The 14,042-nt window shown below is 49.9% G+C and overlaps 1 protein-coding gene across 1 annotated transcript in view; it reads left to right on the forward strand.

Moving 5' to 3' along the window:
- Window positions 1-14,042, forward strand: part of LOC119965738 (plectin-like) — a 192,050-nt gene that overhangs the window by 49,993 nt on the left and 128,015 nt on the right. The window contains exon 4 of the mRNA XM_038796501.1: window positions 8,659-8,800. Within this exon, the coding sequence (XP_038652429.1) occupies window positions 8,659-8,800 (142 nt within the window). The remainder of the gene's footprint in view (window positions 1-8,658; window positions 8,801-14,042) is intronic.

The following is a 14,042-nucleotide window of genomic DNA, read 5'->3' on the forward strand; positions in this document are numbered from 1 at the left end:
CCTATTTATCAACAGTGACCCCGAGTTGCAGATTCTCCCACAAGTGGAAATCTCGGAGGGAAGTCATTGGCCAGGGTCTTTGGTCAGGGCGGCAAGTTTGTCTGATACAAGGGGTGAAATTCACCCCTACCCGGTGGGGTGGGGGGTCCCGGCGTAGCGGAGTGGCACCAACCACTCCGGCGTCGGGCCTCCCCAAAGGTGCGGAATTCTCTGCACTTTTAGGGGCTAGGCACGCGCCAGAGTGGCTCCCGCTCCGCCGATGGCGCCAAATCTGGCGGCAACGGCCTTTGGCCTACTCCGCTCGGCATCGGGGCTGGCCGAAAGGCCTTCGCCGGTCCGCGCATGCGCTGGTGTGTCAGCGGCCGCTAATGTCACCACCGGCGCATGCGCGGTAGGGGGGGTCTCTTCCACCTCCGCCATGGTGGAGGCCGTGGCGATGGCGGAAGAAAAAGAGTGCCCCCACGGCACTGGCCTGCCCGCCGATCGGTGGGCCCCAATCGCGGGCCAGGCCACCGTGGGGGCACGCCCCAGGTCCGATCGCCCCGCACCCCCCCCCCCCAGGATCCCGGGGGCCCGCTCGCGCCACCAATCCCGCCGGCACAGAGGTGGTTTAAACCACGTCGGCGGGAGAGGCCTGTCAGCGGCGGGACTTTGGCCCATCGCGGGCCGGAGAATCGCCGCGGGGGGCACGCCGATCGGCGGGCCGTGATTCCCACTCCCGCCGATTCCCGGGTGGCGGAGAATTCCGGCCACGGCGGGGGTGGGATTTACGCCGGCCCAGGGCGATTCCCCGTCCCTGCGGGTGGTCGGAGAATTCTGCCCAAGTTTCGAGTCCGATGACCCTTTGTCGAAGCTAAAAGACATAGAAATTAGGAAATATTTATACTGTGGAGTGAGAATGAAAGATGTATAACTCCACAGTATAAATATTTCCCACTTCCTCTGTCTGTTAGCTTTGACAAAGGGTCATCTGGACTCGAAACGTTAGCTCTCTTCTCTCCCTACAGATGCTGCCGGACCTGCTGAGATTTTCCAGCATTTTCCCTTTCGTTTCAGATTCCAGCATCCGCAGTAATTTGCTTTTATTTTATTTCCCATTGTCCGTCCAATTTCCTTTTGAAATTATTCCCATCTCACTCCCACCACCCTCATGTCAGCAAGTTCCAGATTATCCCCATTCACTGTATAGAAAAATTCTTCCTCAGATCCCTGTCCCCCAATCTTTGCACCAACAGCCGATGGACCTCTATCAAATCTCCCTTCACTCTCCTTCACTCCAAGAATAAAGAAAAGTACAGCACAGGAACAGGCCCTTCGGCCCTCCAAGCCTGTGCCGACCATGCTGCTAATCTAACCCAAAACCCCCGACCCTTCCGGGGTCCGTATCCCTCTATTCCCATCCTGTTGATGTATTTGTCAAGATGCCCCTTAAATGTCACTATCGTCCCTGCTTCCACCCCCTCCTCCGGCAGCGAGTTCCAGGCACCCACTGCCCTCTGTGTAAAAGACCTGCCTCGTACATCTCCTCTAAACCTTTCCCCTCGCACCTTAAACCTATGCCCCTAGTAATTGAACCCTCTACCCTGGAGAAAAGCCTCTGACTATCCACTCTGTCTATGCCCCTCATAATTTTGTAGACATCTATCAGGTCGCCCCTCAACCTCTGTCGTTCCAGTGAGAACAAACCGAGTTTATTCAACCTCTCCTCATAGCTAATGTCCTCCATACCAGGCAACATCCTGGTAAATCTCTTCTGCACCCTCTCTAAAGCCTCCACATCCTTCTGGTAGTGTGGCGACCAGAATTGAACACTATACTCCAAGTGTGGCCTAACTAAGGTCTATACAGCTGCAACATGATTTGCCAATTCTTATACTCAATGCCCCGGCCAATGAAGGCAAGCATGCCGTATGCCTTCTTGACTACCTTCTCCGCCTGTGTTGCCCCTTTCAGTGACTTGTGGACCTGTACACCAAGATCTCTCTGACTGTCAATACTCTTGAGGGTTCTACCATTCACTGTATATTTCCCATCTGTATGAAAATGAAAATCGCTTATTGTCACGAGTAGGCTTCAATGAAGTTACTGTGAAAAGCCCCGAGTCGCCAAATTCCGGCACCTGTTCGGGGAGGCTGGTACGGGAATTAGAACGGGTATTAGACCTTCCAAAATGCATTACCTCACATTAGTCCGGATTAAACTCCATCTGCCATCTCTCCGCCCAAGTCTCCAAACGATCTAAATCCTGCTGTATCCTCTGACAGTCCTCATCGCTTTCCGCAATTCCACCAACCTTTGTGTCGTCCGCAAACTTACTAATCAGACCAGTTACATTTTCCTCCAAATCATTTATATATACTACGAACAGCAAAGGTCCCAGCACTGATCCCTGCGGAACCCTACTAGTCACAGCCCTCCAATTAGAAAATCACCCTTCCATTGCTACTCTCTGCCTTCTATGACCGAGCCAGTTTTGTATCCATCTTGATCAGCTCAACCCTGATCCCGTGTGACTTCACCTTTTGTACCAGTCTACCATGAGGCACCTTGTCAAAGGCCTTACTGAAGTCCATATAAAAAATATCCACTGCCCTACCTGCATCAATCATGTGATAAAAATAATAATCTTTATTATTGTTACAAGTAGGCTGACATTAACATGACAATGAAGTTACTGTGAAAAGCCCCTAGTCACCACATTCCGGCGCCTGTTCGGATACACAGGGAGAATTCAGAATGTCCAAATTACCAAACAGCACGTCTTTCAGGACCTGTGGGAGGAAACCGGAGCACCTGGAGGAAACCCACGCAGACACGGGGAGAACGTGCAGACTCCGCACAGACAGTGACCCAGCGGGGAATCAAACCTGGGACCCTGGAGCTGTGAAGCAACAGTGGTAACTACTGTGCTACCGTGCTGCCCATTTTGTCCAAAAGCTCAATCAAGTATGTGAGATATGATCTCCCCTTCACAAAACCATGCTGCCTCTCGCTAATACGTTCATTTGTTTCCAAATGGGAGTAAATCCTGTCTCGAAGAATCCTCTCCAATAATTTACCGACCACTGACGTGAGGCTCACCGGCCTATAGTTTCCAGGATTATCCCTGCTGCCTTTCTTAAACAGCGGAACCACATTAGCTATTCTCCAGTCCTCTGGGATCTCCCCTGTAGCCAATGAGGATACAAAGATGTCAGTCAAGGCCCCAGCAATTTCCTCCCTTGCTTCCCTCAGTATTCTGAGGTAGATCCCATCAGGACCTGGGGACTTAGCTACCTTAATGGTTTTCAAGACGGCCAACACCTCCTCCTTTTTGACATCAACATAACCCAGACTACCTGGAAGAACAACTCCAGATCCTCCAAACCAACCTTGTAACTGAAATCCCTCATCCTGGAACCATTCCGGTAAATCCCCTCCTCACCCTCTGAAGGACCCTCACATCCTTCCTGAAGTATCTTCGCCAACCACTCTCTCAATTTGTCCTGGCATCTTTAAAGATCTGTCCACACAAACCCCCAGCTCCCTCTGTTCCTGCAAACCCTTCACAACTCGCACATTAACTCCATATTTGTCTCTCCAGATCCTTTGTGCCAAAGTGTATTAGCTGGCACATAGAATCAAGGAAAAGTTACAACACAGAAGGAGGCCATTCAGCCCATCTTGTCCACACTAGCCCGAGGACACCCAGGTGCCCTTTCTAATCCCACCTTCCTGTTCCCGGCCGACAGTCCTGTAGCTTAGCTTGGATACACCTCTGTAGATCCAAGTCCATCTGCCATCAATGCCCATTCCTTTCACCCATCAATGCCCATTCCTTTCACCCATCAATGCCCATTCCAGTCACTGTGGACCATCCTCATCCGTTGCCACTCCTCCAAGGTTGGTGTCATCAGCAGATTTTGAGATTTTACTCAGTATTAGTTCAGGAACTAAGTAGCGAGGAAGAACCTTTTCCGCTGAGTGGAGGGCTCAATGTCCAGGGGGCAGGGATTTACAGGGGATTTGAGGAACAGCATCTTGGCGCAGAAGGTGGTGGGAGTCTGGAACTCGCTGCCTGAGAGGGTGGTGAAGGCAGAGACCCTCAGAGCATTGAAGAAGTATTTAGATGAGCAGACAAGGTCACGCAGCAAGTGCTGGGAAATGGGAATAGAACAGACAGGTGCTTGATGGCCAGTGCAGACTCGATGGGCCGAAGAGCCTCGTTCCATGCTGTAAAACTCTGACATTAGATCAGGGATCAGAGAACAAGGAAAATTACAGCACAGGAACAGGCCCTTCGGCCCTCCCAGCCTGCGCCGATCCAGATCCTTTATCTAAACCTGTCTCCTATTTTCCAAGGATCTACTTCCCTCTGTTCCCGCCCGTTCATATATCTGTCCAGATGCATCTTAAATGATGCTAACGTGCCCGCCTCTACCACCTCCGCTGGTAAAGCGTTCCAGGCACCCACCATCTTCTGCGTAAAAAACTTTCCACGCACATCTCCCTTAAACTTTCCCCCTCTCACCTTGAAATCGTGACCCCTTGTAATTGACACCCCCACTATTGGAAAAAGCTTGTTGCTATCCACCCTGTCTATACCTCTCATGATTTTGTAGACCTGAATCAGGTCCCCCCTCAACCTCCGTCTTTCCAACGAAAACAATCCTAATCTACTCAACCTTTCTTCATAGCTAGCACCCTCCATACCAGGCAACATCCTGGTGAACCTCCTCTGCACCCTCTCTAAAGCATCCACATCCTTCTGGTAATGTGGCGACCAGAACTGCACGCAGTATTCCAAATGTGGCCTAACCAAAGTCCTATACAACTGTAACATGACCCACCGACTCTTGTACTCAATACCCTGTCCGATGAAGGCAAGCATGCTGTATGCCTTCTTGACCACTCTATCGACCTGCGTTGCCACCTTCAGGGTACAATGGACCTGAACCCCCAGATCTCTCTGTACATCAATTTTCCCCAGGACTCTTCCATTGACTATATAGTCCGCTCTTGGATTAGATCTTCCAAAATGCATCACCTCGCATTTGCCTGGATTGAACTCCATCTGCCATTTCTCTGCCCAACTCTCCAATCTATCTATATTTTGCTGTATTCTCTGACAGTCCCTCTCGCCATCTGCAACTCCACCAATCTTAGTATCATCTGCAAACTTGCTAATCAGACCACCTACACCTTCGTCCAGATCATTTATGTATTTCACAAACAACAGTGGTCCGAGCACGGATCCCTGTGGAACACCACTAGTCACCTTTCTCCATTTTGAGACACTCCCTTCCACCACTACTCTCTGTCTCCTGTTGCCCAGCCAGTTCTTTATCCATCTAGCTAGTACACCCTGAACCCCATGCAACTTCACTTTTTCCATCAACCTGCCATGGGAAACTTTATCAAACGCCTGACTGAAGTCCATGTATATGACACCTACAGCCCTTCCCTCATCAATTAACTTTGTCACTTCCTCAAAGAATTCTATTAGGTTTGTAAGACATGACCTTCCCTGCACAAAACCATGCTGCCTATCACTGATAAGTCTATTTTCTTCCAAATGTAAATCCTATCCCTCAGTATCTTCTCCAACAGTTTGCCGACCACTGACGCAAGCTCACAGGTCTATAATTCCCTGGATTATCCCTGCTACCCTTCTTAAACAAAGGGACAACATTAGCAATTCTCCAGTCCTCCGGGACCTCACCCATGCTCAAGGATGCTGCAAAGATATCTGTTAAGGCCCCAGCTATTTCGACCCTCGCTTCCCTCAATAACCTGGGATAGATCCCATCCGGTCCTGGGGACTTGTCCACCTTAATGTCTTTTAGAATACTCAAAACTTCCCCCTTCCTTATGCCGACTTGACCTAGAGTATTTAAACATCCATCCCTAGCCTCAACATCCGTCATGTCCCTCTTCTTGGTGAATACCGATGCAAAGTACTCATTAAGAATCTCACCCATTTCCTCTGACTCTACGCATAAATTCCCTCTTTTGTTTTTGAGTGGGCCAATCCTTTCTCTAGTTATCCTCTTGCTCCTTGTTTACGAATAAAAGGCTTTGGGATTTTCCTTAACCCTGTTAGCCAAAGATAATTCATGACGCATTTTAGCCCTCTTGATTCCTCGTTTCAGATTGGTCCTACATTCCCGATATTCCTCCAAAGCTTCATCAGTTCTAAGTCGTCTAGATCTTATGTATGCTTCCTTTTTCATCTTAGCTAGTCTCACAATTCCACCCGTCATCCATGGTTCCCTAATCTTGCCATTTCTATCCCTCATTTTCACAGGGACATGTTTGTCCTGCACTCTAATCGACCTTTCCTTAAAAGACTCCCACATTTCAAATGTGGATTTACCCTGAAACAGCTGCTCCCAATCCACATTCCCTAGTTCCTGCCGAATTTTGTTATACTCTGCCTTTCCCCAATTTAGTACTCTTCCTTTAGGACCACTCTCGTCTTTATCCATGAGCATTCTAAAACTTACGGAATTGTGATCGCTATTCCCAAAGTAATCACCAACTGAAACTTCAACCACCTGACCGGGATCATTCCCCAATACCAGGTCCAGTATGGCCCCTTCCCGAGTTGGACTATTTACATACTGCTCTAAAAAACTCTCCTGGATGCTCCTTACAAACTCTGCTCCATCTACGCCTCCAACACTAGATGAGTCCTATTCAATGTTGGTGAAGTTAAAATCTCCCATCACGACCAACCTATTGCTCCTACATTTTTCTATAATCTGTCTACATATTTGTTCCTCTACTTCATGCTCGCTTTTGGGAGGCCTGTAGTAAAGTCCCAACAATGTTACTGCACCCTTCCTATTTCTTTGCTCTACCAATATTGCCTCAGTGCTCGAATCCTCCATCGTGCCCCTCCTTAATCACAGCTGTGATATCATCCCTGACCAGTAATGCAACTCCTCCACCCCTTCTACCTCCCTCTCTATCCCTCCTGAAGCATCTATACCCTGGGATATTCAGTTGCCAGTCCTGCCCTTCCCTCAACCAAGTCTCAGTAATACCAATAACATCATATTCCCAGGTACTGATCCAAGCCCTAAGTTCATCTGCCTTACCTGCTACACTTCTCGCATTAAAACAAATGCACCTCAGACCATCTCTCCCTTTGCGTTCATCATCTCTTCCCTGTCTACTCTTCACCTTAGTCACATTGAGTTTATTATCTAGTACCTTACTGGCTTTAGTTGCTGCTTCTTTACTGACCTCTAACTTCCTAATCTGGTTCCCTTACCCCTGCCACATTAGTTTAAAACCTCCCCAACAGTGTTAACAAAAGCACCCCCTAGGACATTGGTTCCAGTCCTGCCCAGTGTAGACCATCCGATTTGTGATGGTCCCACCACCCCCAGAACCAGTTCCAATGTCCCAAAAATCTGAACCCCTCCCTCCTGCACCATCTCTCAAGCCACATATTCATTCTGACTATTCTTGAATTTCTACTCTGACTATTTCGTGGCACTGGTAGCAATCCTGAGATTACTACCTTTGAGGTCCTACTTTTTAACTTATCTCCTAACTCCCTAAATTCTGATTGTAGGACCTCATCCTGTTTTCTACCTATATCGTTGGTGCCTATATGCACCACGACAACTGGCTGTTCACCCTCCCCCTTCAGTATGTCTTGCAGCCGATCAGAGACATCCCTGACCCGTGCACCCGGGAGGCAACATACCATTCGGGAGTCTCGTTTTCGACCACAGAAACGCCTGTCTACTCCCCTTACAATTGAATCCTCTATGACTATTGCCCTGCCAGTCTTTTTCCCGCCCTTCTGTGCAGCAGAGCCAGCTACGGTGCCATGAGCCTGGCTACTACTGCCTTCCCTGGTGAGTCATCTCCCCCAACAGTATCCAAAACGGTATACCTGTTTCAGATGGAGATGACCGCAGGGGACACCTGCACTGCCTTCCTGCTCTTTCTCTGCCTTTTGGTCACCCATTCCCTGTCTCCCTCACCAATCCTAATCTGCGGTGTGACCAACTCACTGAACGTGCTATCCACGACCTCCTCAGCATCGCGGATGCTCCAAAGTGAGTCCATCCGCAGCTCCAGAGCCGCCATGCGGTCTAACAGGAGCTGCAGCTGGACACACTTCCCGCACATGAAGGAGTCAGGGGCATCGGCCGCGTCCCTGAACTCCCACATTGAGCACGAGGAGCATAACACGGGTCTGGGATCTCCTGCCATTGCTCGACTCTCTAGCTCCGCCCACTCCAACAGCTGAATTCCCGTTGAAAAGCTGAGGCTGAGATTTGATGGATTTTAGGATTTTTCTATTACAGGAATAATCCTGGAGCTCAGTATTTGGCCCTGACCTGAACAATCTCACCTCCATCAGTCAGATTGTGGTTGGTGGAGGTGATTAGAGTTGATTACTCAGCTGATCATTGCACCATTCTTTGCAGCAGATGTTGAAGAGACGGCTTTGTCGGTGTTTGAGGGCTTCCCATGTTGAGCTCGAATTGGAGTTGGGTTCATTCCGTGTTATACCTTTCCTCAGTTGGTGCTTTTTGATGTTTTTCCTGCTTTATAATTGAGCCTTTTTGTTGTTTGCTAAAATGTACCCTTACCTCTGACCTTTGCCCTTTGTCCTCTGGCCTATGCCCCTTCCTGCACTGCTCTGTCCGGTAGCTGAAGGACCGGCATGTGAAGTATTTGCGACTGGTGAGTGTGTTTGCCTGGAATCTCTCTCAGCATGATGGAATTGAAACTGTTGTTGAAGTATCTTCCAATTCACTGGCTACCATTCCCGGGAACAGCATCATCACTGCTTGTTCCTCACCCTCTGGATTCATCTGAATGCAAGTTCCAATACGTCAACTGCCCAGTGTTGGAGAGACAGAGCTGAAGCCCAGACCTGGAAACCACTGGGAGCTCAAATTGCTTGGGATAAATGCCAGTGTTTCTGGAGATGCTCCACTGATGTAACATTAACACATCCGCTAACTTCATGTGTGTTTGTGGTGTGATGTGGATTGAGTGAGTGTTGCATGTTGTCATTCTAGATCCAGGGAAGAAGCCAGCAGCTTACTCCAATAATATGATGAAGTAGCAACGTTAAAGATTGGCCTGTTTGTAACAGCAGACAGCACAGAACTGTTCCAATCACTAAAGCATCACTTTCTGTTGGGATAAGGATCAAACTCGGGCTCTTTGTTTAACTAGAGAACGTGAAGGGAGTGGGGACGAAGCTATCGATTGTCAACAGATTATGATATCCCCCCCCACCGCCCCCGCCCCCGAGTTGAAAGTCTCTTTCCTGCCATTGGCGAGGATGAGCTACTTTATGAGATATTTATTGCCAGAAGCTGTAGGAGCTGCAATTGGACTATCGAGAGTGAGAATCTGTGTGGAGCCATCACTGCTCTTTTCATACAAAACCTGACAATAAACACAGTCTGGGGAACGTACTGTAGGAACTGGCATGGTTTCACACAGCCTCCTGCCTGCTCAGGGCCCTTATTTAACAGCAAACATTGCACTGCAGCGTTTGTTCAAATTGTTGAGAGCTGATTGATTTGAAGGCAGTGACAGCAACTACATTTCATTCTGAACCGCAAACTGACCAGAAATGAAGTGAGCAGAGAGCTGGGAATTGTTTAGTGAAATCCCAAACGGAGCAAAGTTTATCCCATTGGATCCAATCACTTCACTGTGCTCAATCCCATTGGACCCAAATCCCTTCCTGTTCACTCCCACTGTACACAATCCCAATGGACCCAAATCCCTTCCCGTTCACTCCCACTGTGCTCAATCCCATTGGACCCAAATCCCTTCCTGTTCACTCCCACTGTACACAATCCCAATGGACCCAAACCCCTTCCCAATCACTCCCACTGTACACAATCCCAATGGACCCAAACCCCTTCCCATTCACTCCACTGTACACAATCCCAATGGACACAAACCCCTTCCCATTCACTCCACTGTACACAATCCCAATGGACCCAAACCCCTACCCGTTCACTCCCACTGTACACAATCCCAATGGACCCAAATCCCTTCCCGTTCACTCCCACTGTACACAATCCCAATGGACCCAAACCCCTTCCCATTCACTCCCACTGTGCTCAATCCCATTGGACCCAAATCCCTTCCTGTTCACTCCCACTGTACACAATCCCAATGGACCCAAACCCCTTCCCGCTCACTCCCACCGTACACAATCCCAATGGACCCAAACCCTTTCCCGTTCACTCCCACTGTACACAATCCCAATGGACCCAAACCCCTTCCCATTCACTCCACTGTACACAATCCCAATGGACCCAAATCCCTTCCTGTTCACTCCCACTGTACACAATCCCAATGGACCCAAATCCCTTCCTGTTCACTTCCACTGTGCTCAATCCCATTGGACCCAAACCCCTTCCTGTTCACTCCCACTGTGCTCAATCCCATTGGACCCAAATCCCTTCCCGTTCACTCCCACTGTACACAATCCCAATGGACCCAAATCCCTTACCGTTCACTCCCACTGTGCTCAATCCCAATGGACCCAAACCCCTTCCCGTTCACTCCCACTGTACACAATCCCAATGGACCCAAACCCCTTCCCGTTCACTCCCACTGTACACAATCCCAATGGACCCAAACCCCTTCCCGTTCACTCCCACCGTACACAATCCTAATGGACCCAAATCCCTTCCCATTCACTCCCACCGTACACAATCCCAATGGACCCAAACCCCTTCCCGCTCACTCCCACTGTACACAATCCTAATGGACCCAAACTCCTTCCCGTTCACTCCCACCGTACACAATCCTAATGGACCCAAACCCCTTCCCATTCACTCCCACTGTACACAATCCCAATGGACCCAAACCCCTTCCCATTCACTCCACTGTACACAATCCCAATGGACCCAAACCCCTTCCCGTTCACTCCCACTGTACACAATCCCAATGGACCCAAACCCCTTCCCGTTCACTCCCACTGTACACAATCCCAATGGACCCAAACCCCTACCCGTTCACTCCCACTGTACACAATCCCAATGGACCCAAATCCCTTCCCATTCACTCCCACTGTACACAATCCCAATGGACACAAACCCCTTCCCATTCACTCCACTGTACACAATCCCAATGGACCCAAATCCCTTCCCATTCACTCCCACTGTACACAATCCCAATGGACCCAAACCCCTACCCGTTCACTCCCACTGTACACAATCCCAATGGACCCAAATCCCTTCCCATTCACTCCCACTGTACACAATCCCAATGGACCCAAACCCCTACCCGTTCACTCCCACTGTACACAATCCTAATGGACCCAAACCCTTTCCCGTTCACTCCCACCGTACACAGTCCTAATGGACCCAAACCCCTTCCCGTTCACTCCCACTGTACACAATCCCAATGGACCCAAATCCCTTACCGTTCACTCCCACTGTGCTCAATCCCAATGGACCCAAACCCCTTCCCGTTCACTCCCACTGTACACAATCCCAATGGACCCAAACCCCTTCCCGTTCACTCCCACTGTACACAATCCCAATGGACCCAAACCCCTTCCCGTTCACTCCCACCGTACACAATCCTAATGGACACAAATCCCTTCCCATTCACTCCCACCGTACACAATCCCAATGGACCCAAACCCCTTCCCGCTCACTCCCACTGTACACAATCCTAATGGACCCAAACCCCTTCCCGTTCACTCCCACCGTACACAATCCTAATGGACCCAAACCCCTTCCCATTCACTCCCACTGTACACAATCCCAATGGACCCAAACCCCTTCCCATTCACTCCACTGTACACAATCCCAATGGACCCAAACCCCTTCCCGTTCACTCCCACTGTACACAATCCCAATGGACCCAAACCCCTTCCCGTTCACTCCCACTGTACACAATCCCAATGGACCCAAACCCCTACCCGTTCACTCCCACTGTACACAATCCCAATGGACCCAAATCCCTTCCCATTCACTCCCACTGTACACAATCCCAATGGACCCAAACCCCTTCCCGCTCACTCCCACTGTACACAATCCTAATGGACCCAAACGCCTTCCCGTTCACTCCCACCGTACACAATCCCAATGGACCCAAACCCCTTCCCGTTCACGCCCACTGTACACAATCCCAATGGACCCAAATCCCTTCCCATTCACTCCACTGTACACAATCCCAATGGACCCAAACCCCTTCCCATTCACTCCACTGTACACAATCCCAATGGACCCAAATCCCTTCCCGTTCACTCCCACTGTACGCAATCCCAATAGACCCAAACCACTTCCTGTTCACTCCCACTGTACACAATCCCAATGGACCCAAACCCCTTCCCGCTCACTCCCACTGTACACAATCCCAATGGACCCAAACCCCTTCCCATTCACTCCCACCGTACACAATCCTAATGGACCCAAACCCCTTCCCATTCACTCCCACCGTACACAATCCCAATGGACCCAAACCCCTTCCCATTCACTCCACTGTACACAATCCCAATGGACCCAAACCCCTTTCCATTCACTCCCACTGTACACAATCCCAATGGATCAAAACCCCTTCCCATTCACTCCACTGTACACAATCCCAATGGATCCAAACCCCTTCCCATTCACTCCACAGTACACAATCCCAATGGACCCAAACCCCTTCCCATTCACTCCACTGTACACAATCCCAATGGACCCAAACCCCTTCCCATTCACTCCACTGTACACAATCCCAATGGACCCAAACCCCTTCCCATTCACTCCACTGTACACAATCCCAATGGACCCAAACCCCTTCCCATTCACTCCACTGTACACAATCCCAATGGACCCAAACCCCTTCCCATTCACTCCACTGTACACAATCCCAATGGACCCAAACCCCTTCCCATTCACTCCACTGTACACAATCCCAATGGACCCAAACCCCTTCCCATTCACTCCACTGTACACAATCCCAATGGACCCAAACCCCTTCCCATTCACTCCACTGTACACAATCCCAATGGACCCAAACCCCTTCCCATTCACTCCACTGTACACAATCCCAATGGACCCAAACCCCTTCCCATTCACTCCACTGTACACAATCCCAATGGACCCAAACCCCTTCCCGTTCACTCCCACTGTACACAATCCCAATGGACACAAACCCCTTCCCATTCACTCCACTGTACACAATCCCAATGGACCCAAACCCCTTCCCATTCACTCCACTGTACACAATCCCAATGGACCCAAACCCCTTCCCATTCACTCCACTGTACACAATCCCAATGGACCCAAACCCCTTCCCATTCACTCCACTGTACACACTGTACGCACTCACTGAGCTAAATCGCTGGCTTTTAAAGCAGACCAAGGCAGGTCAGCAGCACGGTTCAATTCCCGTACCAGCCTCCCCGGACAGGCGCCGGAATGTGGCGACTAGGGGCTTTTCACAGTAACTTCACTGAAGCCTACCACTCATTCCCAGTTTAGTGAATTGTGTCAGGGTGTAGTTTGAGGAATGGTATCATTGTTGGTTTTGAGCTGATGTGGTTCAGGTCATTGTTTAAAGGATGTGGTGTGAATTATTTATAGGGCAGCTGGCTGTGTGTTACTCAGTGAGTGGAGACACACGGGCATTATTCATTTCCCTGATTAATGCCTTGGTGATTCATTGTCTTCACAATTTCCCATTCTGACATTTATACTGCTGAATGGGATCAAAGTAACAGGACATGAGAATTGAATAAGCAGTTTCCAAAGGAACGTTTCTGCTCAGTTACGGTGTTGAGTCATCGCTTCAAACTGAAATAGCCCAGTTTCCAAAATCAACCCAATTGTACAGTGGGCAACATATATAACGCCCCCTCCTCCCGTATCCCTCCTCCCCCTCCTCCCGTATCCCTCCTTCCCCCCTCCTACCCCTCCCCCTCCTCCCCCTCCCCCAATCTCCCGTATACCCCCTCCCCCTCCTCCCGTATCTCCCCTCCCCTCTCCTCCCCCTCCCCCTCCTCCCGTATCCCCTCCTCCTCCCCAATCCCCTCCTCCTCCCCAATCCCCTCCTCCTCCCCA

Source organism: Scyliorhinus canicula, chromosome 5 (assembly GCF_902713615.1).
Source record: "Scyliorhinus canicula chromosome 5, sScyCan1.1, whole genome shotgun sequence".
NCBI classification, from domain to species: Eukaryota; Metazoa; Chordata; class Chondrichthyes; order Carcharhiniformes; family Scyliorhinidae; genus Scyliorhinus; species Scyliorhinus canicula.